The sequence below is a fragment of the Epinephelus fuscoguttatus genome, linkage group LG12, assembly GCF_011397635.1.
Source record: "Epinephelus fuscoguttatus linkage group LG12, E.fuscoguttatus.final_Chr_v1".
NCBI lineage: Eukaryota > Metazoa > Chordata > Actinopteri > Perciformes > Serranidae > Epinephelus > Epinephelus fuscoguttatus.
This window is the reverse complement of record NC_064763.1, coordinates 17045356-17072377: the sequence shown is the minus strand read 5'-3', so window position 1 is coordinate 17072377 and position 27022 is coordinate 17045356. Positions and strand designations below refer to the sequence as shown.

The 27022-nt window shown below is 41.2% G+C and overlaps 2 protein-coding genes across 6 annotated transcripts in view; both read left to right on the top strand.

Moving 5' to 3' along the window:
* Positions 1-4496, top strand: part of clip2 (CAP-GLY domain containing linker protein 2) — a 57540-nt gene extending 53044 nt beyond the window's left edge. For all 3 annotated transcript variants that reach the window (XM_049591846.1, XM_049591847.1, XM_049591848.1), the window contains one exon: positions 77-4496. In XM_049591846.1, the coding sequence (XP_049447803.1) occupies positions 77-88 (12 nt within the window). In that variant the 3' untranslated portion in view covers positions 89-4496. The remainder of the gene's footprint in view (positions 1-76) is intronic.
* A 1060-nt stretch (positions 4497-5556) lies between these two features.
* gtf2ird1 (GTF2I repeat domain containing 1) overlaps positions 5557-27022 on the top strand; it is a 42554-nt gene continuing 21088 nt past the window's right edge. The window contains exons 1-9 of one of the 3 annotated variants that reach the window (XM_049592015.1): positions 5557-5923; positions 13102-13231; positions 13554-13695; positions 15594-15770; positions 16005-16188; positions 18608-18927; positions 21899-21994; positions 24585-24668; positions 25381-25564. In XM_049592015.1, coding sequence (XP_049447972.1) covers positions 13106-13231; positions 13554-13695; positions 15594-15770; positions 16005-16188; positions 18608-18927; positions 21899-21994; positions 24585-24668; positions 25381-25564 — 1313 coding nt within the window. In that variant the 5' untranslated portion in view covers positions 5557-5923; positions 13102-13105. The remainder of the gene's footprint in view (positions 5924-13101; positions 13232-13553; positions 13696-15593; positions 15771-16004; positions 16189-18607; positions 18928-21898; positions 21995-24584; positions 24669-25380; positions 25565-27022) is intronic. The other 2 variants (XM_049592014.1, XM_049592013.1) reach the window with 2 other exon arrangements.

Sequence of the window (27022 nt, the reverse complement as noted above, 5' to 3'; positions counted from 1 at the left end):
TACTATAAACCATTATAGATGTGATGATGTCATAAATACCTTTCAGTACTAACATGTCTTGTTTTTTGCTTTTCAGGAACAACACTGATAAGAGCGGAAGAGATAAGAGTGAACTGGGGCACGCGGAGGTACATCTTAAAGAAAGCTCGTCCGACGTTACTCCTGATCCTGCGACGGACGCCTGAAGAACATTTCAGTTTACAGTTAAAACCAAAACAGCGAATCTCTATCTCGAGTGAATTTATGTGTTGTTGCAGAAAGCACCTATTAGCCAATCATGAAGACCGCTTAAAGTACTATAAAATATAAACAGGAAATGGGACATGGACATGAAGAGATATTATCGGTACAACTCCTGAGAACGTACAGTATGGCAACTTCTGATGCTTTACAGTAGTTAGAAATTTTCAATCTGCGAGTTGCCGGGGACTCTGTGACAATTCTTCATTTTGAACCAGAAGGCGAAACGGCTTATGGACGACGATGTGAAGAACTGGGTCTCAGTCGATTTGTTTGTTTTATTTATTGCTTTACTCTTCTCCTCAGCTTTGTTATAATCCTGTATGGGTGAGCTGTCTCGGCCAGTGATACTCAGAGCAACTCTTCAAGGATGACTGACTATTATTTTTAGGGAGTTTGGCTCAGTTGTCACTTTACTTAATACCTGTAGAGAGAACTGGTTGAAAACTCATTACACTCAGCTCTGTCCAGTGTTCACGCTTCGGCTTTAGTGTACAATATGATAAGTAATTGTGGGTGACTGCAGGTAATGGAAGTATTAAAAGTGATCTTTAATAATACCTCAAATCTCTCTTATGATTAGAAAACACAAACACAGGCCTGCAAAGTAGCTCGGAAGGTTTATTATTCATCTCTCTTGGTTGTGATCAGGTTAAATCCATTTTTGTTATGATGGATTCCAACGGTGGCCAGGATTTGGTTGGAAATTATTTTTAAACCATCGTCAAAACCACCTCCCACCACATAATCCACTTCTCCAGTTTCCATCTGAGTGCTGAGTCTGTTCCAAACACTATTTATTTCCACCAGTCCGCAGCAAAATACTCTGCTTCTGTCTCAATCCTCTCATTCACTTTGATACTGCAAAAGACAGATTTTAAGCCGTCCAATTTGTGTGTGTGTGTGTGTGTGTGTGTGTGTGTGTGTGTGATTGAATGTGTTTTAACTTGTAAACAACATTTCACTCTTTAAAAATCCAGTGTGTAGGATTTGGGGATATACATTGTCAGAAGTGGAATATAACATAATAATTATGTTTTCTTTAGCATATAATCACCTGACGACAAGAATCTTTGTGTTTTCTTTACCTTAGAATGAGCTGTTTATATCTACACAGGGAGCGGCATGTTGTTAATACAAAAGCCTAGAAAAGACAAACGAACACTGGCTCAAGATGGGACCATTTGCGTTTTCAGGTAGAACACTATAGTAAGCAGCCCCTCTGTGATGAGCACATAAACAGCAAGTGCTGAACTAGCAGCCCCCACCACCGACATGCCAAACAGCATTTGAGAAAAAACAATTTTTAACATGAAACTGCTTTATTCAGTATTTTTACCTTTTTTAATCACCGTGTCCTTTTGTGTTGAACACGAACATGAACATTTTGTTCTTAAGTTTTCAGAGTAAAAAGGTGAGCACACACTAGTAGGTGCCGAGCTAGCAGCCCAAAATGCTGACCATCATCGTAGAAGCACTGATTTGTAACATGAAACTGCGTTATTGGGTGTTTTTATCCGTTTTTGGTTTTTTTTTTTTGGAGAGGAGACCTCTGTGGATAAGAATAATTATAATGATAGTAATAATCGTTACATATAAAGCGCTTTTCAAAACAGAATTACAAAGTGCTTTGCATGTCAATGATTAAAACAGACAAGACATGAAAACAACAACTAAAAGAACTGATATAAACACAAGTGTATAAAAACTGAGGAAATAAAAGACATAATAAATGGACTTAAAACTCAAGTAAAATCAGGAAAGGCTTTCCAATAAAAGTATGTTTCAAAAGGGACTTCAAAGAGATTGCTGACTCGGCCAACCTGATTTCCTCAGGCAGACTGTTCCAGAGCCTCGGGGCCCTGACAACCAGCACTCTGTACCTTTTAGTTTTCAATCCAAGCCTGTGGAACAGACAAAAGACCTCTGCCCGAGGACCTCAAAGTACGTCCTGGTGTTTACGGCACTAAGAGGTCGGAGATATAGCTGGGAGAGTGTCCATGAAGAAACCTAAAAGTGATCAGTAAAATCTTAAAATCTATTCTAAATCATACTGGGAGCCGACGTAAAGAGGGTACAACTGGAGTGATGTGGTCACGTCTCTTTGTTCTGGTTCAAAGCCTCACAGCTGAGTTCTTTACATTCTGAAGTCAATTCATACATTTTTGATTTAGGCAAGAAAAGTGGCTGTTGCAGTGATCTAGGTGTGAAGAGATGAAGGCGTGTAAAATGCCCACCACTAGTTGACACTAGAGTCCTGTTTACACAACAATGATTTCAACTGAAAGCGGTAAACTTTAGTTGCGTTTTGGCTGATGCACATGTGCATTATGGTTCCAGTCACTAGGCATATGCGAGAAAGTCGATCATCACAACAACAATGGCGGACTCACGAGCTCTGTTTGTACTGCTCACCCTTTTGAATTTATCAACGCTTCTCCAGCAAAGTGTGGATGTACTGTAGCAACTCCACCTCGTCATCCGTCCAGACAAACATTTGTGCAGTTGCCGTTTTGTTTGTTTATACGTCAGTGCTCTGTAGAAGGAAGTGCATGTGTCCAGGCGCGTGTTGTGTGATTGCAAAGTCACACCGCCATCTACTGGTCTGGCATGTATACTACCGTGTTTTTGGACATTTTTGCAGATCCGTGTGCACGATGATTGTTATCAAAACGCTGCCGTCTGAACACAGAACTTCTTTCAAAAAAGAAAATGAGAAACGATTCCATTTTCAGCAGATCGTTTTCGTGTAAACATGTCCTAAATCCCCCTAAATCTTGCACGTTGTTCCTTTAACTTTTATGAAATCAGATACCAGAAAAACAAAAAAGCGCTGTCTGGATAACATCAAGAGCAAGCTACAATACTCTTAAAGTGTCCTTCATGAATGTGCATTTATTCTCTGAAAACTGTTTCAGGTTTAGACTTTGCCTTTATGTAAGCAATCAAGCTCTGCATAATGTATTAACATGAGTAAAAAGATGGAGATGGAGAAGGTGGAGGCATCACACAAAACAGAGAAAATGGTTTTCCTTCCTCCATCCTTTGAGTGCATTATCACACTTATATAATGGCCACATCAAAGAAAGCATTACAGGAACATTGGAATGTTTTTTATCCAACATATGTAGAAGAACTGGTTAAATCCTTCATTAACATTAAGTAACATGCTCGAAAGCATCACCACTGTTGCTATGGTTACCTGCAGTCGAATCTAGGCCAAACTATCCGCAGAACCAATTAAGAAGATAGAATACACTTTGTTGACTTGTTTAACGTGTTTGAGGAACACAACAGTTAACATAATTATTTCAGTGCCATGGACAAAACATGAAACGACCTCATAAGTTCTGCTTATTATAAAGTATTCTTTATCATCCACGTGTACACGAGGGGAGAGTTATCTGTAACAAGGCTGAACAGAGATGATTTCAACCACCAGTGCTCTCTTCAAGGTTCACTTAAGGTTGCTATTGGGCCAATCTTCCTAAAAAAAAAAAAAAAAAGTAGTCCTTTTTAGCCATTGCACATCAGTGGACTCCCTGCTGGGACTTCATGAACCTGGGAGACCTCCTGAATTCAGCTCTGAGTTATGTTACAGTATGTTTATAGGATGAATATAGTGAATTATTCTAGACTTTTTTTGTTCTGTTAAACTCTGACCTTGTACCAGTACACCTCTTATAAGTAATTATCAGCTATTTTATTTACTGTGGACTATGTATCAGACTCCATCCATACACTCGTATTAATTAACTCTATATGCTACGACATAGCAGCCCCAGGTGACGCCTGATTGAGCCCATTTTGATGCTGTATCTAGATGTGGATTACTTTACTGTCCTTTTGTTAAGCGGGGCTACTGAAGGGCTGTCACAGGAGCTAAAATCCAAACAATGTCCCTCCCCAGGTTTGTAACATCTGGATTTAATTTGCAAAAATGTCATCAACACGTATAGAATTTACACCATAAGTCTTCCAAATATTGTTTTATCCATAACTAAACTAGGAGATCCTGTTTTGTAGTTGGTCATAGGTTGCTATTGCTGCACAGGAGACACCACGCAGAGGTGAGTAGGGGTGGAAATAGGGGTGTCTCCTGAGCAAAGCATGTAGGACAGGCACCAGTCAGCTGAGGTAAAAGCTAAATTTTCCATTGGATATTGTACATGGCCTTTTCAGCTGGAGGGTTCATACCCTTTGGATTATTGCTGCAATGGTTTCGGAGATTGAGTCATTAAATATTAACAATGTGGGCAAGGGCTGGTGGTGTTTTATTTCACACTCTTTCATACTTGTGTCACTTCTGTATGTTTGTTTTTGAGGGCAAAGCACAGAAGATAGGTATATTTCTCCAAAGCTGATTCAAAGTGGTGTCAGATTTCATACCACTAAGAAGTCAGTGGTTTGGGAAATTGTGCCTGCAGCCATAACCATTTATCCATTGCTCTGACACACACACACACACACACACATATATACAGAGAGAGAGAGAAATCCTGTTGTAAATATCTCATCTCAGGCAAATATTTGGTATTAAAATTACTTGATGAGAGGAGGAGGCAATAATTCATTTGTGTGGGAAAAGGGCCAAGCTCCTGACACCCAGACACTGCATGTTTATTTACAATCTTTGGATTTCGAAGCTCCACACATATCACTTTTACTTGTTGGCCTTGGCAAATGTCAGGTCTTATCCACGCGTCCCAGTTTTCTGCTAGAGGGCAGATTGGTTATGCTGGTGACATTTGAATAAATAAGTGATTACTTATTTGCAGAAGCGAGCAAAAAGTACAGCGTGTGTGAAGCAGAGGCACAAATCACATTTTTACTCCTGGTGAAACACAGTTTGAGTTAATATTTCACAGTGATTTGGGTGTAAATTAATGCAAAAGTAACCAGATTATAGTGATGTAGTGGATTAGGTTAATTATAAATGGTTTCTGGCTACATTTATTACAAGATAACTATTTGTTCCCCTCCCCAAGGATATGAACTTTACCCTATATCAAACTGACAAGCTATTTTAGGCAATCACAAGAGAGCCGTGGCATAAATGTCATGGCCAGAAGATCCATGTAGCTGCTGTATATCCACTTTGACTAAATCGTAAAATAAAATAAATAATTTGGATACTCAACAACTGTCACCAAACCACACATTCATGCAGTCTGTGGGATTTCTCAAAGCAAAACTGACAGTGTGGAGTTGCAGCCAAGTGGCAGACAGTGATTTGAACTGTCATAGTCCTAATATAATAAGAAATCGCACTTGGAATATTTCCTTTGCATGTAAATTTTGTCGCCCGGGGGTATTTCCAGAGGTTCCTCCGTTAATCCTGTATGTAAATCGCAGCCAATAGATGCTGTTGTTGAGTTGGGCTGGGATTAGCAGGAGGCGAATGAGTTTCAATTTTACTGGATTACAGAACAAAGAAAGGGGAAAGGGACACCCTGCTCTGTTAAGGGAAAAAGACAAATAAACTAAGAAAAAATACACAAATAATAGAGAGTAAAACGTGCGATCGGAGTCCACATTGTGATGTGGCGGATTACGATGTTTTAGCAGACGGCACAGCTTCATTGTGGATGGGAATTGTGAGCGTTTCTGATGGATTAAAACGGGGGAATAAACCTATTCCGGGATTGACAGCAGCAACAAGGCTATTTAATCGCTAATTAAGGTGAGATTTCGCCGTCCCTTTTAATATTCATGAGCAGTTATATAGTTTGCTGTCGTGGAGCGTGTTGCTTTTCGTGACTGTACATTTAGAAATTACAGATTATAACCTAATTTCGGGACTGGGGGAGGAGATGAAAGGAAAGTGCTAGCGCTAGCTAGCAAAAGGGCTAACGCTACAGAGCTAACGAGTGTAAGCTAGCTAGTTAGCTCGCCCGAACGTTATGATGATACCGTTAGCTAATTAGCCAGCGTTGATTAGTTAGACACACGGTAAGTAGTGAAGAAAGGTTGCTGTTAGTTAGCGGTTAAGTCAGCCTACGGGGGACTTCTCCCTGTAACCTTGCGAGTGGAGTGCTAGCCTTTATTTACGATTAGGATACAGCGTCTGTCTGCTTGCTAAATTATCCCCCCATATATTGCTATCACTGATAAGGTTACCGAGCTAGTACAACAAAGCCAGCTAGCTAACGTAGCGAGTGTAAAGGAGAAGGGAAACAAGACGTTTGAACTTCAGCGAAACAATTTAAATACAGAAAGATTTAACCGACAGTCTCGCTGAGTTAATTTCCAGCCGTGTTTGATCGTATAAAGCTGCAATAAACTCAAACAATGGGTTGCTAATTGCCTTATCGTTAATTACAATCTTGTACTGAGAGTAGCACGGTTGGAGGAGTGTTTGTTAAACTACAAAACAGACAACAATTTCGATAAGGCACAGTGTTTGTTGTGTGTCACAGTGACTCCAGACAGCGTTAGTTAGAGTGCTGTTTTCTTCCCATTTTGCTCCCAGCTGTCTGCCTGTACTTGGTACAAGAAGCGTCAAAGTTTATAAAAAGCTGACTGAGATAAAACTTTGTCAGCTGCAACTGTCTGCCGGATTGAATCCACAAGGCACGGAGCGAAATAAGACGGATTTGTACACACGCTCATTTCCTTTACAAGAACAGACCCAGACTGTATTTATTGCACCCTGGTCTCATATCCTGTGGTTTGGAGCTTTCTCTCCTGGGTCCAGCTTTTCAAAGTAATTCCTCTCCTCTCTCATGTGATGTGAACTTAATAGTAGTTCTCCTGGCAGCATTTCCCAGCACAAGAAACTCTCAGCATAACTCCTGGCCCTGCTCGTACCTTAAAATATCTTATGTGAATACAGCAACAGGCCAGCTCAATTCAGAGTATGGCAGTTTAAAGTTACCTTGTTTGTAATGATCCCAAGTAAAATAAATCAGCTGTTATTCTGAATATTTGTTACTCTGATGAGTTAATTAACAAGCTCAAGTGGCCACGCTAACCTGTTATGAAGCCATTGAGTTGCTGCTATATAAACACAAAACCCTTAAAACACAGCATTTTGTTTTAAGTATTGTCAGCAGATGAAAAGGAAAATGTGTAAAAGCACTATATGTTACTGTATTTTCAATTGTAAAATAATAACCATGCAGTGCTCAAAGGATAATTCATCCTATTAACTGCAAATGCCATGCACAATATCGCCATCCAATATGTTGCTTTAATTTCGTCAAATCCAGTCCTTTGTTGGAGGATTGATATGAATTGGATTTTCACAAAGCTGATGTCTGTTGTCCTTTGTTCGCCACTGAATCCTGCCTGGCACCGGAGCAGTTAAAAATCATAACATCACTGATGACATTCCCAAAAGGCCACGGCCTCGGGCACAGGGTGTAAACAAAGGGATTATGTTGTTGTATGCTGTAATGATAAGTTAAATAGTAGCTGTCAAACCACACCCTGGCTTACTGTAAATTACTGGTACGTCAAAATTGCAGTTGTGCCTTTTTCTTCCTTGAAGAAATTAACTGTCGTGCATTATTTGATTAGTGGAATGCCAGATGTGTAGTTGAGACTGATGCTCATTTTGCTCCAAGAGTCATTCAGTTACTAAGTTATTTTAGCCCACTGAATATCGAACAAGCAGCAAACCTCTGAAACAAAACATCTGTCTCAAGGATCCTTTGTACCTGTGTAATTCTCTCATATAATCCCACCTAATTCGACATACTCTCAAGTGTGTTGGCGTGTACCAACTACACTTAATCAACATTGCCTTTGAAACTCTTAGTATTTATCTTCCACCTGTTATCAGTCAGATTTTTAACCTTTATCGAACATACTGCAGAGTGCAAGTTTAACCAGTTGGGCCAGTCGGGCGTAGTTTACTCTCCATCCTAAAAACGGCACGCTGACCCAAATCCATGGCACCATGCAGCACATAAACAAATTAACATGTGGACCAACAGCATGACAAACAACACAGACAAACTCATACGTCACACAGCTCGCCTTGGCTGAATCCACCTGATAATGTGATATACTGCCAACACATGAAAAGATTAAATGAAAGGTACCCTGTGGAGTTACCTTGTCAACACACAGAGTTCCTGTTTATATTCAGTGCTCCTCTCCAAAGGACACTGTGTATCCTTGAGGGTGAATAAAACATGTTGAATGCATGTCATTCCTCATGAAAAACTAGCAATGCCGTTTCTTGGCAGCTCACCGCCACCTGTAGATCAGAGGAATAGTGTGAAACCATTGGCAGTGATGCGTACTGTATCACCTGAAAGCTCGTGTGTCCTCATTCACATGCTCAAGATTAAAACAAACACTCCTCAGAGTACATCTAAAGCCTACAGCTGCTCCACTACCTGCTACTGTTTGACAATAAGCTGATAGGGAGTTAACATCACAAGGCACAGTCTGATGGAGTGCAGCCATTTATTTTGTGTCGTGGCATCACTTGATTTTAGTTTTGCCCTGCCCAACTTCAACCTGAGCAGAGGTCTGTAAGTATCGGGAATAATTGAAAATGCTTGTGTAGGTGTGCAGGGTATTTAAAGTCCCATTAAACTTTCTGGAATACTGTCACATCTTGTTAAACTATTCATAGGCAATGCTGACCCTGTGTGTTACCACATCATCATGCTTTAAAGTAGGGCTGGTCAATGTATCGATATTATATTGTATTGGGATATGAGAGTGGATGTCGTCTTTTGTCTTTGTCTGGTTTTAAAGGCTGCATTACAGTAAGGTGATGTCATTTTCTAAACTTACCAGATGCTTCTAGCTGCTTTTTTATTTGCCTTTACCCTCTTAGTCATCATATCCACATTACTGACCGGTAGTCAGCCCTAGAATATCGTTGCAATGTTGATATCGAGGGATTTGGTAAAAATGTTTTGATATTTGATTTTCTCCATATCGCTCAGCACTTCTTGTTTGACATAAATGTTTGTTAATCCAAAACACAGACTTGAGAGAGTAACAGATGCCTCACGAATCAGGCCAGCAGACTTTAATTTTCGTAATTTGACTATGTAAGCCAAGTTACAGGTTTGCTACTAACTTAGAGAAGAGTACAGACATGTAAAGTTGATGTAAATGCTGAAAAACAATGGCTTAATTAAAAGCTCTGGTTAATGCTACTGCGAATACACCTTCATGTGGTGATGTTTAGCCCTTTTTTAGAACCCCAAAGAAGAAAGAAAACTGACATGGAGCTGTCGTAGACACAAAATATTCATCGGTCACCTTGGCTGACTTGTGTAGATATTGACATTATTTAGATTTGTAGCCAAAGTACCCCTCTGTCAGTAAACATCTTCATCGCATTACAGCCCCTTTTTTGGTTTTCTTAAAAAGGTTTTATGCAGTTTGTGGGCAAATTTAAATTCACTTAGAGGTTAGCTCCAAATGGCCCTCCGGCAGTTTGCCCAGGATTTTAAGATGCAGGAAAGCCCCTGCAAGAGGCATACATCGTAGTAAGACATCAATCGATACGTTTAAAAAAAGTGGAAGGTTTTTTTAGTTTGTTGGCTACTACTAACCATCTTTTTAGTAGTTTTCGAAACATACCTCAATGGGTTTTACATGCTCAAAAGGTTTCTTTCCTTTACCCTTAAGATTGCCTCTTTACATGATACTGAACTCTGTTTGAAAGACAGAAACTAAAGCACAAAGTCCGTACAAGTTCCAAAACCTGTAGCTCCCACTAAAAAGGATTGCTGGCAGATTTTTGTGGGCTCAGAGAATAAGTGAGCTTTTGTCAAAGTGATGGTTTGGATGAAATCACAGTGAATAGTGTTGGCAAGTCCACAAAGTTTGCGTCATTCACTATCAGCAGAGCTGCAGCAGGATTTGCATCTCAGAATCTTGGATTTTCTTTTCCTTCATCTGTATAGTACACTCATGGTTGGTTGCCTTATTTTTTTTTTTTTTTTAATGTTGTCCCACATTGAACTGTTCAATATTCACAGAGCACCCATAACATGACCGTGACACTGTGCTTGTGCTTCCTCTTGCACAGCAATTGACATGGCATTATCCCGAGCCTACGCTTATCCCCACCTTTCTCCTCCTCGCTACTTTCCTTTGCCTTTTAAATATGTGAGGGAAAGAGGCCATCTATTTCGAGGCTGTAATAATTTAGGAGGGGGCTAATGTTTGCTGTGGCCTCAGGGGAGGCAGATTTAGATGGCCAACAGACTTGGCACGTTCAGACTGGTGCAGCTGAACCCCACCACACCCACCCTCCTCTTTTCTCTCCCTGCCTCTGTCTATCTCTCTCTACCTCTCTGTCCTCTCTCTATTGAGTCAGTGGTTTGGGCTTGCCAGAGGCTAGTATAATGGTTCCCAGTGTCTGGAGAGATTAAAGGCCAGAGCTGCATTGTTCAAATGCCCCGAGATTAGTTTCCAAGGAGACGGGTTTCAGTTGCCATGAGAACATAGTGCCTGGCTTTAGCCGAGCAGTTTTTCTTTAACAATTCCTATGTGTTTGCCTCTTTACTTTAATTTCCATTGTCTGTCTTGTTATTTGGAGTTGAGGTGATTTTGTTTTTTAAAGGAAGCGTCTGTTTAAATGTATCACACAGTTGCACCATGGTACTCTACATGCAGTGATGGAAACTTAAGGCCTTATCTTGGTATCTCTTTTTCCTGCACCATCTGTCAAGGAGAGAAAGTGCATTAGAAAGTGGCTTGTATGACATCATGCGAGTGCTCTAATTAGCCCCAAATGACAAAGGCAAACCATAACTTGCTGAATACAAATTCATTTGGCTTTTAGCCATGCTAGCGGAGTGGCTCTAGGGATGTCCTTGTTGGTTGGTCGGCCACTTTGGCCCAGACATGAATATCTTAGTTTGGATCACTATTGTTGAGCCTGTGACTTTTTCTCCAGTACCACCAGCAGCTCAAAGTTTTTCACTCATCCAGTGAAATATCTCAATATCTACCTGATGGATTGGTACAAAATTTTGCACAGACATTTATGGTTCACAGATGATGAATCCTAATGACTTTGTAGATCCTCTGACTTTCCTCTAGCGCCACTATAAATGTGTGTTCAAACCAGAAGCTTCCAAAGAGGCAAAGTCTCTTGCGGACGCCCAAGAAGCACGACTGTGTGGCGGCTTTGGTCGCTCTAGTCGCTCATCACGTGAATCATTCGAGCGTTCAATCGTGCTTGTCAATTTAAAGGAGCCGCAAAGCAGACTACTGTAATAAACTTCTCGATATCCATTGTCAGAACAAGTGTGCTGTAGGAACTAAAGTTACATGGCTTGTTCTCTGGGACCCGCTTCATCGAAGCATGTCAGCATTCCGATTGGTTGTTGCCGAAATGCATCTGAGCTTATTACCATAAAGTTAAACGAGTTTAAACTCCCCTCCGGACCGCTCCGGTCGCTTTGGTCGGCCAAGACGCGCGGCTGATGACCAGGTCGCCCAAGTCGCCGGACTCGCATTGAAAATTAATGACTTCCGCCGTTTTGGAAGCTCTGGTCGCTGTTGGTTTGAACGTATAGTAAGGCTGACATTTGTGGTTTTGAGTGAAATGTCACAACAGCTTCTGAATGGACTGCCATGAAACTTTGGTCACACATTTGCATCTTCTTCAGGATTAATTAAAAACTCACATTTGTCCAATACTCTGGTTTATGACCAAATACCTTCGCAGAATGTCCAGGCTGTGCCCTATTTTGGGGGATAGGAAGCCAAAGATCATATTTTATATTTTTGTCAATGCAGTTTAAAGTGTGTGGATTATATTTTAGCGTGTCTGCATGCATTTATTACTTGTTAAACAAACATCTGCTATGTAGACATGTCTAATGGTTGTTTTGTGACCTTGCATGAACCTGAGCATTCAGGATAACTTAATAAATTAATGTTGATCAACATCATGTCCCTTCCAAGTGGATAAATGACCCAACACAGTGGCCGGATATTGCTAATCTGGACATCAGTATTTGATTGAATCACTGTTGTTTGTAAAAACCAACCTCATAACAGCCAGCCGTTTGATCTAGGCTGATATTTAGCTGGAGACAACAGTCATGCTACTATACTGTATGACTGTAGTGACTGCAGCAGCCTTAGACTCAGCTAATGTTCACTGTCACCAGCACAATTTAGTAATTTACCACACTGACAGTGAATATTGGGTATATTAAGTGCCTCAGATCTCATTGTGAAAGCCATGATTAACCCGCTACACACCAACTTGTCTGCGTTTCCTTGTTTCTCTCCTTACGTCACAGTGCGTTTTTCCCCCCAAAAGGCAACAAGAAGTTGGCCATGGCATGATACCTACACAGCAACTCTTCGGTTTGCCTCATTATTTTCAACCACTTTGTTTTCATTAGAAATTTGGAGACATGTTTCAACCTCCTCTGTGCACACGGTTGACGTTAACATGTAGTCCTGGATTGTTTTCCTCCAAAAGTGGGCGTGGAGATGAGAGCCTACTCTGGATTACATGTTGCTGGTCTGATGTATTATATGCTAATTATCAGTATGTTAACATTTTTGATGGTGAGCATGTTAACATAATGTTGTAAGCATTTAACTGTGCCTAAATAAAGCCTCACAGAGCTGTTAATATAGCTGTAGAATCTGTCTCGTTAGGATATGAAATATGCAACCTAGGTGAGAAAAAGCGTCTCCCCTTTCTCACTTGATTCATTTCCCAGCCTCCAGTCTCAGATCGATACCCTGAATGCACGCTTATATTTGCTTAAAGTCAAACCAAGTGATGTCAGCAGAAACTGCTTTGAATGCAGGTCACTGCTGCATGTGTACATGAATGCATGCTCACGTACAGAGTTTGTCTGTGTCGCACTGTGGCTTCCTGCCTAAACTGTATTCATCTGGTCCCCGCAGAGGCATGGCTCAGATGAGGAAGCTGGCATGCGATGGCATCAGGACAAACTCCCGGGGCGATCCACAGGCCCCGCTGGTGTCAGCCAGACAGGAGATCCTCACCAGCCTGGTGTCTGCCCTCGACTCAGTGGTATGTTCCAGATCAAGTTTCACACAATGTCATTTCATTGGAGATCTTATTCAATCTGTGGCGTCAAGGTTATTAACTGCTCTTAGCAAATAACTGAAAACCCCCCTTGAAACATGTTAATAAACATCTACATTGCGTTTCTGTAGCAGTTTTATGAAACTCATAATATGCACGACCCTGTGAGAGTATCTGAGGGCTGAATTAGGTATCTTGTTCCATCTCAAGAGAATCAGAATAGCTCTTAACAAACTCTTGAGTTGCACGTCCTCCTCAGAGTTTATGGTAATGACTTATGAGTAAATGATGCCTCTTTGTTTTGCAGTGCATGGCGATGTCTAAGCTCAATGCTGAGGTGGCGTGTGTCACCGTGCACGAGGACAGCGTGATTGCTGTTGGCACAGATAAGGGCAGAGTGTTTCTCAACTCCAGGAGGGAAATCCAAACAGACTTCTACAAGTTCTGCCGTAAGTTCTGCTCTCCTGTGTGTGTAATTGCGAATGCTGTTTTCTATTATTCCCTCTTGACGGAGCATTGATCAGTCTCTTTATAGCTACGGCTGTGAGGCACTTACATAAAAATGCACTCGTGTCAGACCTCTCCCTGTAGGATTGTACAGTTTTGCGATCGCACAAATGCAGATTCAGCCAAAAGCTTCAATAACTGCAGCAGCTCGTGGGTTTTCTCAATGTCAGATCACTTCGGCGGAAAACAAAGTAGTTACAGTTTCACACATTTTATCACACTTTGTTCGATAAAAAAGATATATTCACTAACTGTCTTGTCACATCTCATTTGGCAAAACCTTGCGATGTGTTACGTTTGCAAAATAACTGAATTGCTCACAACTCTCTAACAGTAAGCGTGTCAGAGGCTTGTTTAGGAGGACATAGGTGTAAGTTAATGTTGCAATACTTGTCACTAATAGAGGTTCAAATTAAGGTAAATGGAGTGCATTTACACAGCACTTTTCTGCCGTAATGGACACAGCACTTTACAATTGGCCTCTCAATCTCTCATTTACATACACACTCACACTGATGGCGACAGAGCTGCCTTGTGAGAAAATATGTCAGTATACCTCTCACCCAAATTGTAGGGCCTTCATTTCCTATAAACAAACTAGTATGCAAGTTTGTAAGATGAGCCATATTTCAGGAATCAGCACAGGGACATTTAGTCCCACCTGTTGACCTTGAAAGCAAAAGTAAAACAGCAAATAATCTCCTCAGACTCAACAATGTTTCCCAGCTAATAACCCGAATTTCAGGGGTTGTGACCTCCCATTATGCAGTTTAATCTTATCAGGCTGGTTATTCAAGGTGAAATGAGTTTTTCCTGCCACTTACATGGAACAGTAGCTTCACGTTGTTTTGTCTAGTAAAGAAATAGAATAAACATAAACCGTTTGTTTAGTATGTTTGAGGTAGTTTGCATTCAGCAACAACAAATGAGTGTTTGAACTGAGTGACTTAATCTTGCCTTCCTAATCACCAGTTGTTTGAGAAGTTTTACATTTATCCTGACACACTGTCAGACAAAAAAGTCATTCATATTACATGGCACCATTTTTCAAAAGGTGGTATTTATTATTTTTTTAGAACCAGATATTCAGTCTTCTTTTTTTCTTGTTTTATTTGGCACCCTTAAAGGAGCAGCTAACTCAAAGAAGAAGAACAGTGGATGTAAATGTCTGCAAATTGGGAAAACAATGAGATTTTGGAGCTCCTTACACTCTGAGCAGAGGACAAGATCAGCTGCCATATAACAGAGACAGTAAATAATTATTATTGCCATCTTTTGCCATTTGTTATTGTTTATAAAGTGCTGCTGACGCTGTTGTCTTACATGTCACGTCCGTCACGCCTCTCTTGATTCCACGATGCTGGTGTGCTGTCTAAAATCACACACTGAAGCAGAATGATGCTGCCGTCGTTTGGTTCTGTGTGAATATGCAAAGGCAGCATAAAGAAGGGACTTGATAACAGCCCTATAGCGCAATCTCTGTGATATCAGAGGTAACAGTGGTATGGGTGCAGTGCAGAGTTGTGGTGAAGAGCTAGCCAGTGGGATACACTCACAGGGACTCACATGCACCAAGGAGAATGTGGCCAGCATGGCTACCACAACAAGCCACAGAGAAGCTGCCATTACTCAGCTATATCTTTGCATAACAAATACTGGTTTGCTGCTATATAAATGAATGAATGTCACATACAGCTACTTGTTAAGGAAAAACAATCGTAAAAAGAAGGTTAAATTTACTTTCTTCAGACTCATATTTTGTTCGATTTGGACCTACAAGCATCTGAAATGTTCTTTTGCACTTGTTATCTCTAATCTTGTTTTTGTCATTTGGCTGTAGGGGGGCCATGTCTGCAGAATCTGACCACAGCAAACGCCCATACCAAAGACCAGGAAGGCGATCTCAGCAAACCGAGTAAAGATGGTGAGCACGGGAAACCGAGAGCTCCATCGGATGCTCAGTCCAACATCTTTGTTCTGAGGAAGATGGTGGAGGAAGTCTTCACTGTACTCTACAGTAAGGATTTACCAAGTGCAGCGTGTTTTCCTCAGTAGTTATTTTTAATGCCATACAACTCTTATCTCAACTGTGAAACCCTATTCATAACAAAAACATAAATGACCAAAGCAAAGATTTATCCTTAGTTAGTTGTAATTCTGGTTATCCAAAAGCAGAACAGAAGCGTTTTCGTTTAGGTTTTATTCTGTAGTACATTGCCATCGTGCTCACACTACCTCATGCAATGTGCAGGTGAGGCTGTGGGGAAGAGCAGCCTGGTCCCTGTGCCTTATGAGTGGATCCAGAAGGACCCCAGCTGTGTGGTGGCCCACGGTTTGCCTGAGGGAGTCACCCTGAAGAAGCCCTCTGAGTATGATACCAAGACACTGATGAAAATTCTGGAGCAGAGCCACCGCATCCAGTTCACAGTAAAAAGGTGCGTCTGCGAAGTCAAAATCTGTTGTCTGTTACTGTCTAACACACTGCTGTGGGGGATAACAGACTGCTGTTTGAACGCTCGCATCAGATTATGAAACCAGCTGTTTCACATCTGATCACACCAAAATGGAAAAAAGGAAGTTTGGCATTTCAACTTAGCCTCTAATGCTTTCCAGAGATAGATGCTTGTGTATGGCTGAAAGCACATAGCTGTCCTGGCATCTATTGGAGCTAGTTATTGGTAGCAGACAGGCTGTAGTGCATTAGTAAGGGATAGACAGGGTTTTAATTCAGCTGTGGAAAAACACTCTCTCAGGTTACATGTTAGTCTCTCTCCAGAACATGTTTGGAGTAAGATTTATGTTGATGTGGGGGGTGCCAATGCAGATTGATCCAGCCAAAAAAAAAAACCAACTTTCAATTGAACAAGAATTTTTCACACAGTGCGGATGTGTGTCTGAACAAAGCCTAGCTACTGGTTCTTGTTGTAGGACTTCAGGTTAAGTCAGTATTTATTTGAGAGGTCAGCTCAGTTGCTCAGCTTATAAACAGAACATAATGAACAGGTGACAGCAAGGACAGGAGTGGGAATGTCATGCAGGGACAGTCTATGTTGACTTTGAACCTGTTGACAGCCAAAATGCTCTGATTATAGTATGTAGTTGTGGGGAGGGTACTGGTATGATTGCAATATACATTTAAGTCAAGCTGATCAAGGTCATGAGCCCAATACAAAGTGAACACCCCATATAAACTTACAGGGTTAGGTTAGGTTACCCAGGAAGATACACTAATCTTAAAGGCTGTAAAAATGTGAATTCACCCAAGCAGTTTTTGTTTCGTTAGCTCTTATTATTCTATTAAGCTGTTGTAACCAACATGTCAATGTCACAGAATTTGTTTTGATAAACATTCAAGTGGAGAAAGAAAAGCACCACTGACATGGCGTCAGTGACATGAGTGATGCAGATGCTGAGAAGTAAGATGACAGGATAGTCTGTAGTAATATCCTACTCATTCGTGGTGTATTTTATGAACCTTAAAATACAAGGGTATTGTCTACCAGCAGTCATTGGGGACCATCTTGCCGCCCTTTCCTCTTCAGCAGGAAACGGCAGCACACCGAGCTTCAGAGAGCTGGGTGATGGAAACATGTGGGCGGGCGGACAGGTGTTAGATCTATGCAGAGCACATCACGGGCAGTATGATAATGTCCAAAACACAAGTTCACTCTCAGCAGTTTTTTTGACATGAGAAAAAACAAAACCAGTAGGCCTTAAGTCTCCTTCTTGCATCTACATCCTGGCATCTAGGGCAGTAGGGCTCCATCTGATTGGCCAAATGTGAGGGGTGTGCCGTATCATCTCATTCACAATCATACAGGTATTATTTTTGATATATGAAAAATTAGTATCGTGATACTAAAAGAGGAGCAGCTTCAGTAGTGTGGAATAAATTGGCGTCCTGAATGTTTTATGAACAGCCCCGGACTTCTCAGACTCTTCTAGTGACTTACCGTTCAGAGGGGAACTCATTCAGCGGCTCCTTTGGCAGCAGCACAGTGCCTCTCCCTCTCCTCTCTCACCGTGCGCACACAGGAGTCAGTGTCGTCAAGGGATTTTGTCATAAACCTTTGGTAATGTAAACCTAGGTGATGCTCGCAGCTTGACAAAAACTCCATATATGTGAATGTGTGATAGTTGTGGTATCATAACAGCCTGTCACAGGTTACTGCGTGATGATTAGAAGAGAAATGGCAGAGCATTAAGGTCTAGGTGGAAAAATACCAAAGTTTCCCTTCAGTGTGAACCCTGCCTTGAAAACACTAAATGCTCTGCAGCTATCAAGTAATTAGATTACTCACATATTTTTTCAGTTTCAGTTTTGCCTTCTCTGATTTGTAGCAGAGTGTAAAGACTCTCCTCTCTGTGTTTGCACCATTAAGAACTGTCACATGCCTTGCCCAGAAAAAACTGAGGGTTTACTGTGTCATCATTTGCATAAGGAAAGCTGAATATGAACAACCTAAAAATACATGCAACACAGTGTAACTGTTGTTAAGATAGAGACTTAAACTTGTGTTTGGTCCGTTTGCCACTTTATCTTGAAGAAGCACATGACGAGAGGAAGAGAGAATAATCGTAGAATCGAAGGCAAAGGTGAAGAGCTGAAATACCAAATAAACACGTCATCTCATTTCATTTATCTTTTAGCTACTTTCTCTAAAGGTTATCAAGGCGATGTCATAATGGAGCAGATCCATTCGCCCTCCTCAAAAAGAGCTGTTGCTGCAGCAAATGTTGGTGTAAGCCAAGAGGCACTTGGCAGGCAATACAGTTTACAAAACACTTGATGTCTTGCTGTGATGTATGTGACCCTCCAAATGGCTTTCCTCTTGATTTTGTGTCTGCATACAGGCCAGCAGAAGATTTGTCTCGAGAAGCCAAATCCAGCACTGATGTCAATCACAACTCTTCCACCGCTGTCATAACACCGAGCAGCCACGGCCCAGGGAAGACTACTGCCCAGGTAGTTACATCATCGAGTCCCGCCACTTCCAGCAACTCTGTCCTGTCTAACTTCCTGTATGGCATGCCCATGTCCTCCAAACCTCACCTGGATGGCAAGTTGGATTTCAAGCCCATGTCGCTCCTCAACCTGGGCAAGGACAGGCTGGCCAACTGGACAGCAGGGACAGACAAGATAAGCACGTCTGTCAAGGACTGTGCAAACAATGGTAAGATGTCCGTGTGTGGAGGGAAGGGCTGCAAAATTATGGCCAAAATGGTGATCACAATTATCGAGATCATGATTATTTATAGCAATTATTCATTGATTTTAGGGGCAAAGGATTTTTTATTGTACTTTCACATTTAAATAAACAGAGCACTGCTTTCGCTCCATGTTGTGCTACATTCCAGCTGAGGTACAAATGTACTAGTGTACTGTACTCATGTATGTTCACGGTGCTGTGACGCTCTATGCAGCATCATTCTGGATATTTGAGTTGTACGTTGTGCTGTGTTGCAGAGCAGACACAGGTTTCATGCACTTTAAATCCGAAATACTTCCACACAGCAGATGATGGTGGATGATGAACAGATGATTTTCATTTTGCCCGTCTGCAGTCACAACATTCAGGAAAAATGTTCTCAGGCTGCCGCTGCAGGGTGCATGCATAGCGGCATGACAGCTTTTCAAAAGTGAAGGCTGGCTGTCAGTTCAGGAGGCGCTTAATTTGATATGCAGCAGAGAGGAGCACACATGTTGAACATCAGTATCGCAGTCGATCATGTCCATTTAGTTAAGGGAATTCCAAAATCATGATCCTGATTAATATTGGAATAATTGTGCAACCCTTGTGAAGGGTGAGCTTCAACCATGGATGTAAAGAGAGTTGGATACAGCAGTGGTTTTCAAACTTTTTGAGTTTCAAATTACATCAAAACATTAATAACACATCCATTAAACAGGAAATAATGTAATCTAATGTGATGTGTCACGCACTTCTAATTCCCATGTGTGAACGGTGACAAATAAGTTCCTTGTGAGGGTTTTTTTTAATTAAATCAAATTAGATTCTTTTTTTTTTTAGGTTGAGTTTGCTTCTTTATCAAGAAATGCGCACAACATACTGATACAGTCAAATAACAATTCATTCATAACTTTTGGTATAGGCCCAGTTGAATATTGTAATAATACTGTGTGGTTATCACGAAATCCCACGGCACACCTGGGTTTGCATCACAGCACACCATTCGAGAACCACTGGGATACAGTGTGGGAGGCCGGCCCTGTTCATTCCTATGAAAGCCTCTCAGTGGTTCATGAAGCCAAAAACATTTGACTTTCTGGTATAAACTCACCCACATCCTCACTAGAGCAAGTACACTTAACTTTAACCCCGCCTCCCACCTGCTCAGTCTAAGGTTCATGTGAATGACAGTTGGAAAATCATTTTAGATTTGGCTATTAGTGAATTTTTCAACTTTTAGTACACAGTGATTTAAATAAAAGTTGTTTAAATGTTTGTACTGGGAAGATGATGTACCTCAAAAAACATCCGCTGACTTGGACACATCTCTCGCGGGGCAGCAGGCAAAGCACAGCACCTCAGACGTCTCTCTCCCCAGCAACACTTTCCAGCTCCTCCTGGGGGACCCCAAAGCATTCCTAGGTCAGATGAGATATGTAATCCCTCCAGCGTGTTCTGGGTTTACCCCAGGGCCTCCTACCAGTGGGACGTGCCTGGAACGCTCAGGAAGCATCCTGATCAGATGCCCAAACCACCTCAACTGACCCCTTTCAACATGAAGGAGCAGCGGCTCTACTCCGAGCTCCCCCCAGATGTCCGAGCTCCTTACTCTATCTCTAAGGCTGAGCCCGGCCACCCCACGGAGCTAACTTATTTTGGCCACTTGTTTCAGCGACCTCATTCTTTGGGTCACTACCCAGAGCTCATGACCATAGGTGAGCGTTGGGACGTAGACAGATCAGTAAATTGGAAGCTTTGCCTTCCGGCTCAGCGCCCGCATCACTGCAGAAGCTGCACCAAACTGCCAGTCCATCTCAAGCTCCATTCTACCCTCACTTGTTAACAAGAACCTGAGATATTTGAACTCCTTTGCTTGAGGCAGTAACTCTCTCCCAACCCAGAGGGGGCAATCCTCCAGTTTTCGGCAGAGAACCAAGGCCTCAGATTTGGAGGTGCTGACTCTCATCCCGACCATTTCGCACTCAGCTGCAAACCACCCCAGTGCATGCTGGAGGTCACGGTGCGATGAAGCAGAACCACATCATCTGCAAAAAACAGAGATGCAATTCTGAGGTCCCTAAATTGGACCCGTTCCTCCCCCCGGCTCTGCCTCGAGATCCTTTCCATGAATATCACAAACAGTATCGGTGACAGATAATATTTGATAAATGCTACTGATCCCATATTGGGAGAATTCACTAGTCTATAGGGGAAGTTTTTTGGGCCCTGTGGCATCACGTGGGAATCCAACCCAGAAGTTGTAATTATACAGTTTGGCCACTATATCAAATTGGCTTTAAAGCCCAGCGTTGTTCTTGTGTACAGTTCTCTTGATACGTCCATGGTTCTAACAGTGTTATAAGATGTTTCGGGTGGGTGTTCCAGAGTCGCAGCATTAACAGAGCAGAACAGCCAGAGCTTGACTGCCAGCTGCAGAACATTGGCTCCTTCTCAAACAATATTGGGTGAATTTCAAAAGATCCCTTTTGTGAATAGAGGAAAAATTCAAGATTGACATAACATTCACAATGATGATCATAATGATAATGAAAAGCAAAATCTCTGTATTAAAAAAAATGTATTTCAGACTAAGTGCTTTATCCTTCGCCTCCGGTGTGCCTGGAAAAGTATTAAATTTGCTGTGTGCTTTGAAGTCTGATTATTATACCGCTCATTATTTCATCCAAAGCAGCACTTTACTTTTATAGCACATATTCTTGTTATACTCATATCTCTAAATGAGTCATTTAACGCAGAGCCACCAGTAGTTGGGTAGGTAAGTCAGGTCGTTTACCTACTGTTTATTTGAAGTGCTCCAATAAAAGTCAAGACTCTAAAATGTAGAAAAACACATAATTTAGTCAAACTAAAAAAGTAATTACTGAACATCTAGTGAACATCTCTGACTGAAAGTGAACTGATCTGAACATATTCATTCATCTTACATTTTCAGATGAGACAACACGACTACCTGGTGAGCAAGGTCAGAGCCCTCCCGGCATCCACATCTCCAAGAGGCTACTCTTCTCCATCGTGCATGAAAAGTCAGGTATGGTTTAACGCATAATCAACAAGCTATGTCAATATCACACATTACTGTCAGTAGCTGGCCTCATTTAAATGCATAACACTGGTTTATTGTTTTTCAAAGAGGTGTCAGACAGACTGAGCAAGTTTACCCCTCGTCACATCCTTTGTCTCAGGCAACAATTATATATTTGGATATGTAAATGAGCAACAACAATAACCTGTGAGTCAGATTTATCAACTGACAGAATACTTTGTACTCGCTTTGAAAGCCAACATTGAAGAGCAGCCTTTCAATCATATTTAAAGATGTGAAAGATTTTAACTGCGCAAACCTTGATGTTCTGAATACTGCTGTCAGATTTCCTCTCAATTAGCTTCAACGTTAAATGTCACTGCTTCACTGACATTGTATTACGCTGGACAAGACCAAACGCTGGACAAGGCTTTTTATGCAACCAGAAAGTTGCAATTAACTTTCATGCTATATCATAACAGCTACGGCTAAACTCTGATTTTAGGGGTTAAGCCATGGTCACATTGCCTCACCAACGCTGCCGCAGGGTAGCACCCACCTGGCACTCAAAGCAGACATGTCCTTAATTATAACAGTCAACATGAACGGAAAAATTAGCTACAGAGACTAAAACTATTTTTTGTACCAGGCTGTAAACATGTTTATTTCTGCTGTAAAGTTGGGCATTTTAATGTGGTTGCCTTTGGGGATTGACTCACTTTTGTAGCCAGCCTCAAGTGGCCATTTGGGGAACTGCAGTTTTTTTTTTTTGTTTTGTTTTTGTTTGTTTTTTTTATAAGATATTTTTTTGGGCATTTTTTGCCTTTAATGGATAGGACAGTTGAGTGTGAAAGCGGGAGAGAGAGAAGGGGGATGACATGCAGCAAAGGGCCACAGGCTGGACTCGAACCCGGGCCGCTGCGGCAACAGCCTTGTACATGGGGCGCCTGCTCTACCACTAAGCCACCGACGCCCCGGAACTGCAGTTTTTGGCACTTCTATGTGTGTGTCGGGTTGTTGTTTTTTTTTTTTTTTTTTTTGGGAAACCTTTACTGTGATTAGAAATAATTAGGGATGTCCCGATCTGGTATTTGGATCAGTATCGCCCGCCAATATTATCAAAAAACGTGCATTGACATCGGATCAGACTGCAAGGAAAAATGCAGATCCAAGAACTCTGATCCAGTTTTTCATGGCACTGACACTACAAAAATAACTGAAAAGGAAAGGCTGCATTGTTTGTTAAATGTCAACAATGTCTTGTGGTGGTAATCTTTTTTTTATTTATTAGGGGGCCAAAGCACAAGTGTGTGAAGTCTTGCTGCTATTTTAATTTCAATGTTAAGACATTTTAAAGATTTCTTGTGTTGATTTATTTTCTATTTATTAAGGGGCCAAAGCAGCCAAAGCAAACCAGCTATATTTTTTATTTAATGTTAATGTTCAAGCTTAAAGTTTGTTTATTTCACCCTGTTCACAATAAACAGGTCAGTTTCTCATACCAGTTGTTGTTCTTGTTAGAGTAATATCGCTTGATCAAACCTTTTCTAACATGACTGACATGACATGACTACGTGCTTGGATCGGATCAGTATCGGTATCAGCCAAAACTCAAGGCTGTAATATCGGTATCGGATCAGAAGTAAAAAAGCTGGATTGGGACATCCCTAGAAATAATAGCTCTGTGGGTTAGACTTCATATTGATGGACCCTCCACTTTACATCTCGTATTTGAATCCACACAAAACATTAAGAAATTAGTGACCTTTTACAGGTGCTAGTAGGAGGATTTTGTGTCCCTCGGGCATCTTTATATTTACAGACGTGAGAAAGGTATCGATCTGTTGTCAACAAGCATTTCTGAAAATGAGGCACTGTTCCTTTAAAAAGTGTGCCATGAGATTTTAAGTCTAGATAATCTTAAATGTGACAGTTTCAGTTTGATACGGTGGTTAATATCTTTGAGATCAGCTTTGATGTCGGCTGTTAAGTATCAAGAAACTGCTGTGCAGAAAGACTTGTTTGATGTTGATTATAAACTGTGACACCAACATAGTTTGCCCACCATGGACCGTTTACAAGTTTATTTTTTTAACTGTTAAGGTCACACATTTTGCAGAGTGTCAGCAGCAGGATCAGCCTCAAAGATTCAGCATCAGTTGGGCTGTAATATGTTGTCACAATCTGTTTATTCTAAATAATGATAGAAGTTCAAATCTGCCATCCCAGAGGAGGATTTTGTGCATTTTGTTCCACGTCTTCGCCTGTGTTCTCCTCTGTCTCCTGTGTGCTGCTTGGATTTACAAGTTCATACAGTAGCCAAGCATTGTTTACTGAACAAAGGCTAAACTATACTAAACCTTAACCATTAAGGGCTAAGCTACTAAGACATCAAGAGTAATCCTATAAGAAGATTGTACTTATTTCCCAAGTTGACATTGAGTAGATGAAGAAGATTAATTTCAGATCTTTGGTGCTCCAGTGAAAGAAAGCTCATTTGAATGTTAAAGCTCCGATAGACTTTAATCAAAGAAGGCTGTTTCTGTGTCACTGTATGTACGTAAAGCATTGACACGAGTTGGTTCTTTCCTCGCAGAAAAATGGGATTCTTTCATTCGGGAAACTGAGGACATCAACACGTTGAGGGAATGTGTTCAGATCTTGTTCAACAGCAGATATGGTAAGGAAAGCCTCTCACTTTGCATTTTTAATTTTATTTGGGCATCAGTATCACATATAAGGCAGCGATTTGCAAAGGTATCCCTGCCTCCTCAAGCAATTCTTCATGCACAGTGATGATTCTCTGCGTATCTACGGATGTTGATGGATTGGGGTCAGTGCTTTGGTTTGATCATCTTTTCTTACACATGTATTTGTGGGCACAGTACGCTGCTAATTCCTACAAAAAATGAGCTCAACCAGAGGAAATATACAGATGATTACGAGTTTACTTCTGGAAATATTTGCATTGTTTTGCCACTTATTTAAAGCATTCAAAAGGTGCTTGTAAGCAGTCCAACTGCACTTATTCAGTGGATACTTAGTGTCTATTATGAGCAGTGTCTACAAATTAAGGAGTTAAAAGCATTCCCACATTCTGGCTCATGGGATCTGTTTTCAGATTTATTTCTATCCAAGCCCACAGCACCCATTATCATTCCCTTAAAGTTTAATTTCTCATTTAGTTGGAATGTCTTCACTTCTCCAAACCATTGCATGGGGTGTGCATTCCACCGGAGGCTGCTTCTCCTTGTGCAAATTAATGTTTGTCGAGTAACAAATACATAAAGATAAATGAACCACAATTGCTGTACTCATAGTTGAGGTAATAGTTAAGTAGCGTCACATTGTTTTTCTTAAACATGTGGTTGCTTATTGTTTTGTCTCCCCAGCTGAGGCCCTGGGTCTAGATCACATGGTGCCTGTCCCCTACCGCAAAATAGCCTGTGACCCAGGAGCCGTGGAGATCATTGGCATTCCTGACCAGATCCCCTTCAAGAGACCCTGCACGTATGGAGTTCCCAAGCTCAAACGCATCCTGGACGAGCGCCATGGAATCCGCTTCATTGTCAAACGGTAACCGGTGCTTTTAAGGTTCCACATTCTGCTAAATTTCAGGTTCATGCGTGTATTTTGGGTTTCGTTTACCGCTTCATTTTAGTCCCTGTCTCTTTAAGCCACCCTCTCAAAAAAGCCCAATCTTCTCTGATTGGTCAGTGTTTCTGGTTCTACCACATTTGCACTCTTGGTGATTGCAGCTGAAGGAATGATTGTAACGACAGTGAGGTAGCACTTTAGACTGTTTCACTGGAACTGCATTGCCAGACAAACGCTTGATGTCAGGTGTACTTGCTGTCAGATGATGTCATTCACATACACTGTAAATCAGTCTAACAGGAAATGCAAAGGGACCCATTTGAAGTGTTTATGTTTGTTTGGGCACTTAGCTTTTATTTAGCCTTTTTTTTTAGTGCAGAGTATGCGCAGAAAAGCCACGCTGACTCAGAGCTCCTCCACCCTGGGTTCGAACCAGGAACCCTTTTGCTGTGAGGCGACAATGCTAACCACTGTACCACTGTGCTGCCAGAAAGCTGTGTTACCTTTATTATGAGGCTCAAATATGTTTTGCAGCTCCAGACAGATTTTGTTTTCCTTTTCTGGCAAAAAATGGCTCTTTTGATGGTAAAGGTTGCCGACCCCTGTTCTAAGCAGACAGCAGAAGGGGAGTAAATTACGTTTGAAGCAACAAGGACAGGCGGGCTGAGCCAGAAAACACGTTCCTTAGTCCAAAAAAATATGGTATCCATTTTGTCCATTTTGCATTGAACTCGTCATTTCTCAATCTAAGTAAGAAAGTCAGTGTTTCCATCTTATGAATCCCTCTGATGATTTCAAGCCAGCTATCTACAGCAGACAGATTGACTTGTAGCCATTTACAAGTGATTGCTTTTTTTGCCACTACTTTGAATATTTTTAATAGGTATCTGTCATTTCCTGTTATTCCTTCTGGCAGGTCACCCAAATAAAGTGACAGGCATGTCAGTGGGATCGGCAGCCCAAGAATTTCCTGCATGACTCGTCAGATATTACCCCAAAACAATTATATCTTTAAGCATGTCCAAAAAATGTGATGGTTATACGCCTCGTCACCAACATACTTGCTCTCACATTTATGGTCTGTAGACTAGATATGAGATATGTTTTGAATTAAATGTTTATGTTTCAAGTTTAAAACAGTATATAAAGTATGGTCGTGACATCACAACTTCACAGAAGTCCTGACAGCTTGTTTAATGCCACAGTTTCTGAAAACTGTGCGCATTTCTCTGTGGGTTGAGCGCTTTGGTACTTTCACAGTATTTATATAGCACCTACACAAGCTTTATATTAAAACAGTCATGGAAAATCAAATCAAATCAATTTTTACAATATGGAAAGTGCTATTTTAGAATGTTGTCAGCACGATATACCTTTTTAGGCAGATATAACTCTTTGGGATGAATTTAAAGTATTAGGCTGGTGTAATTCACAGAG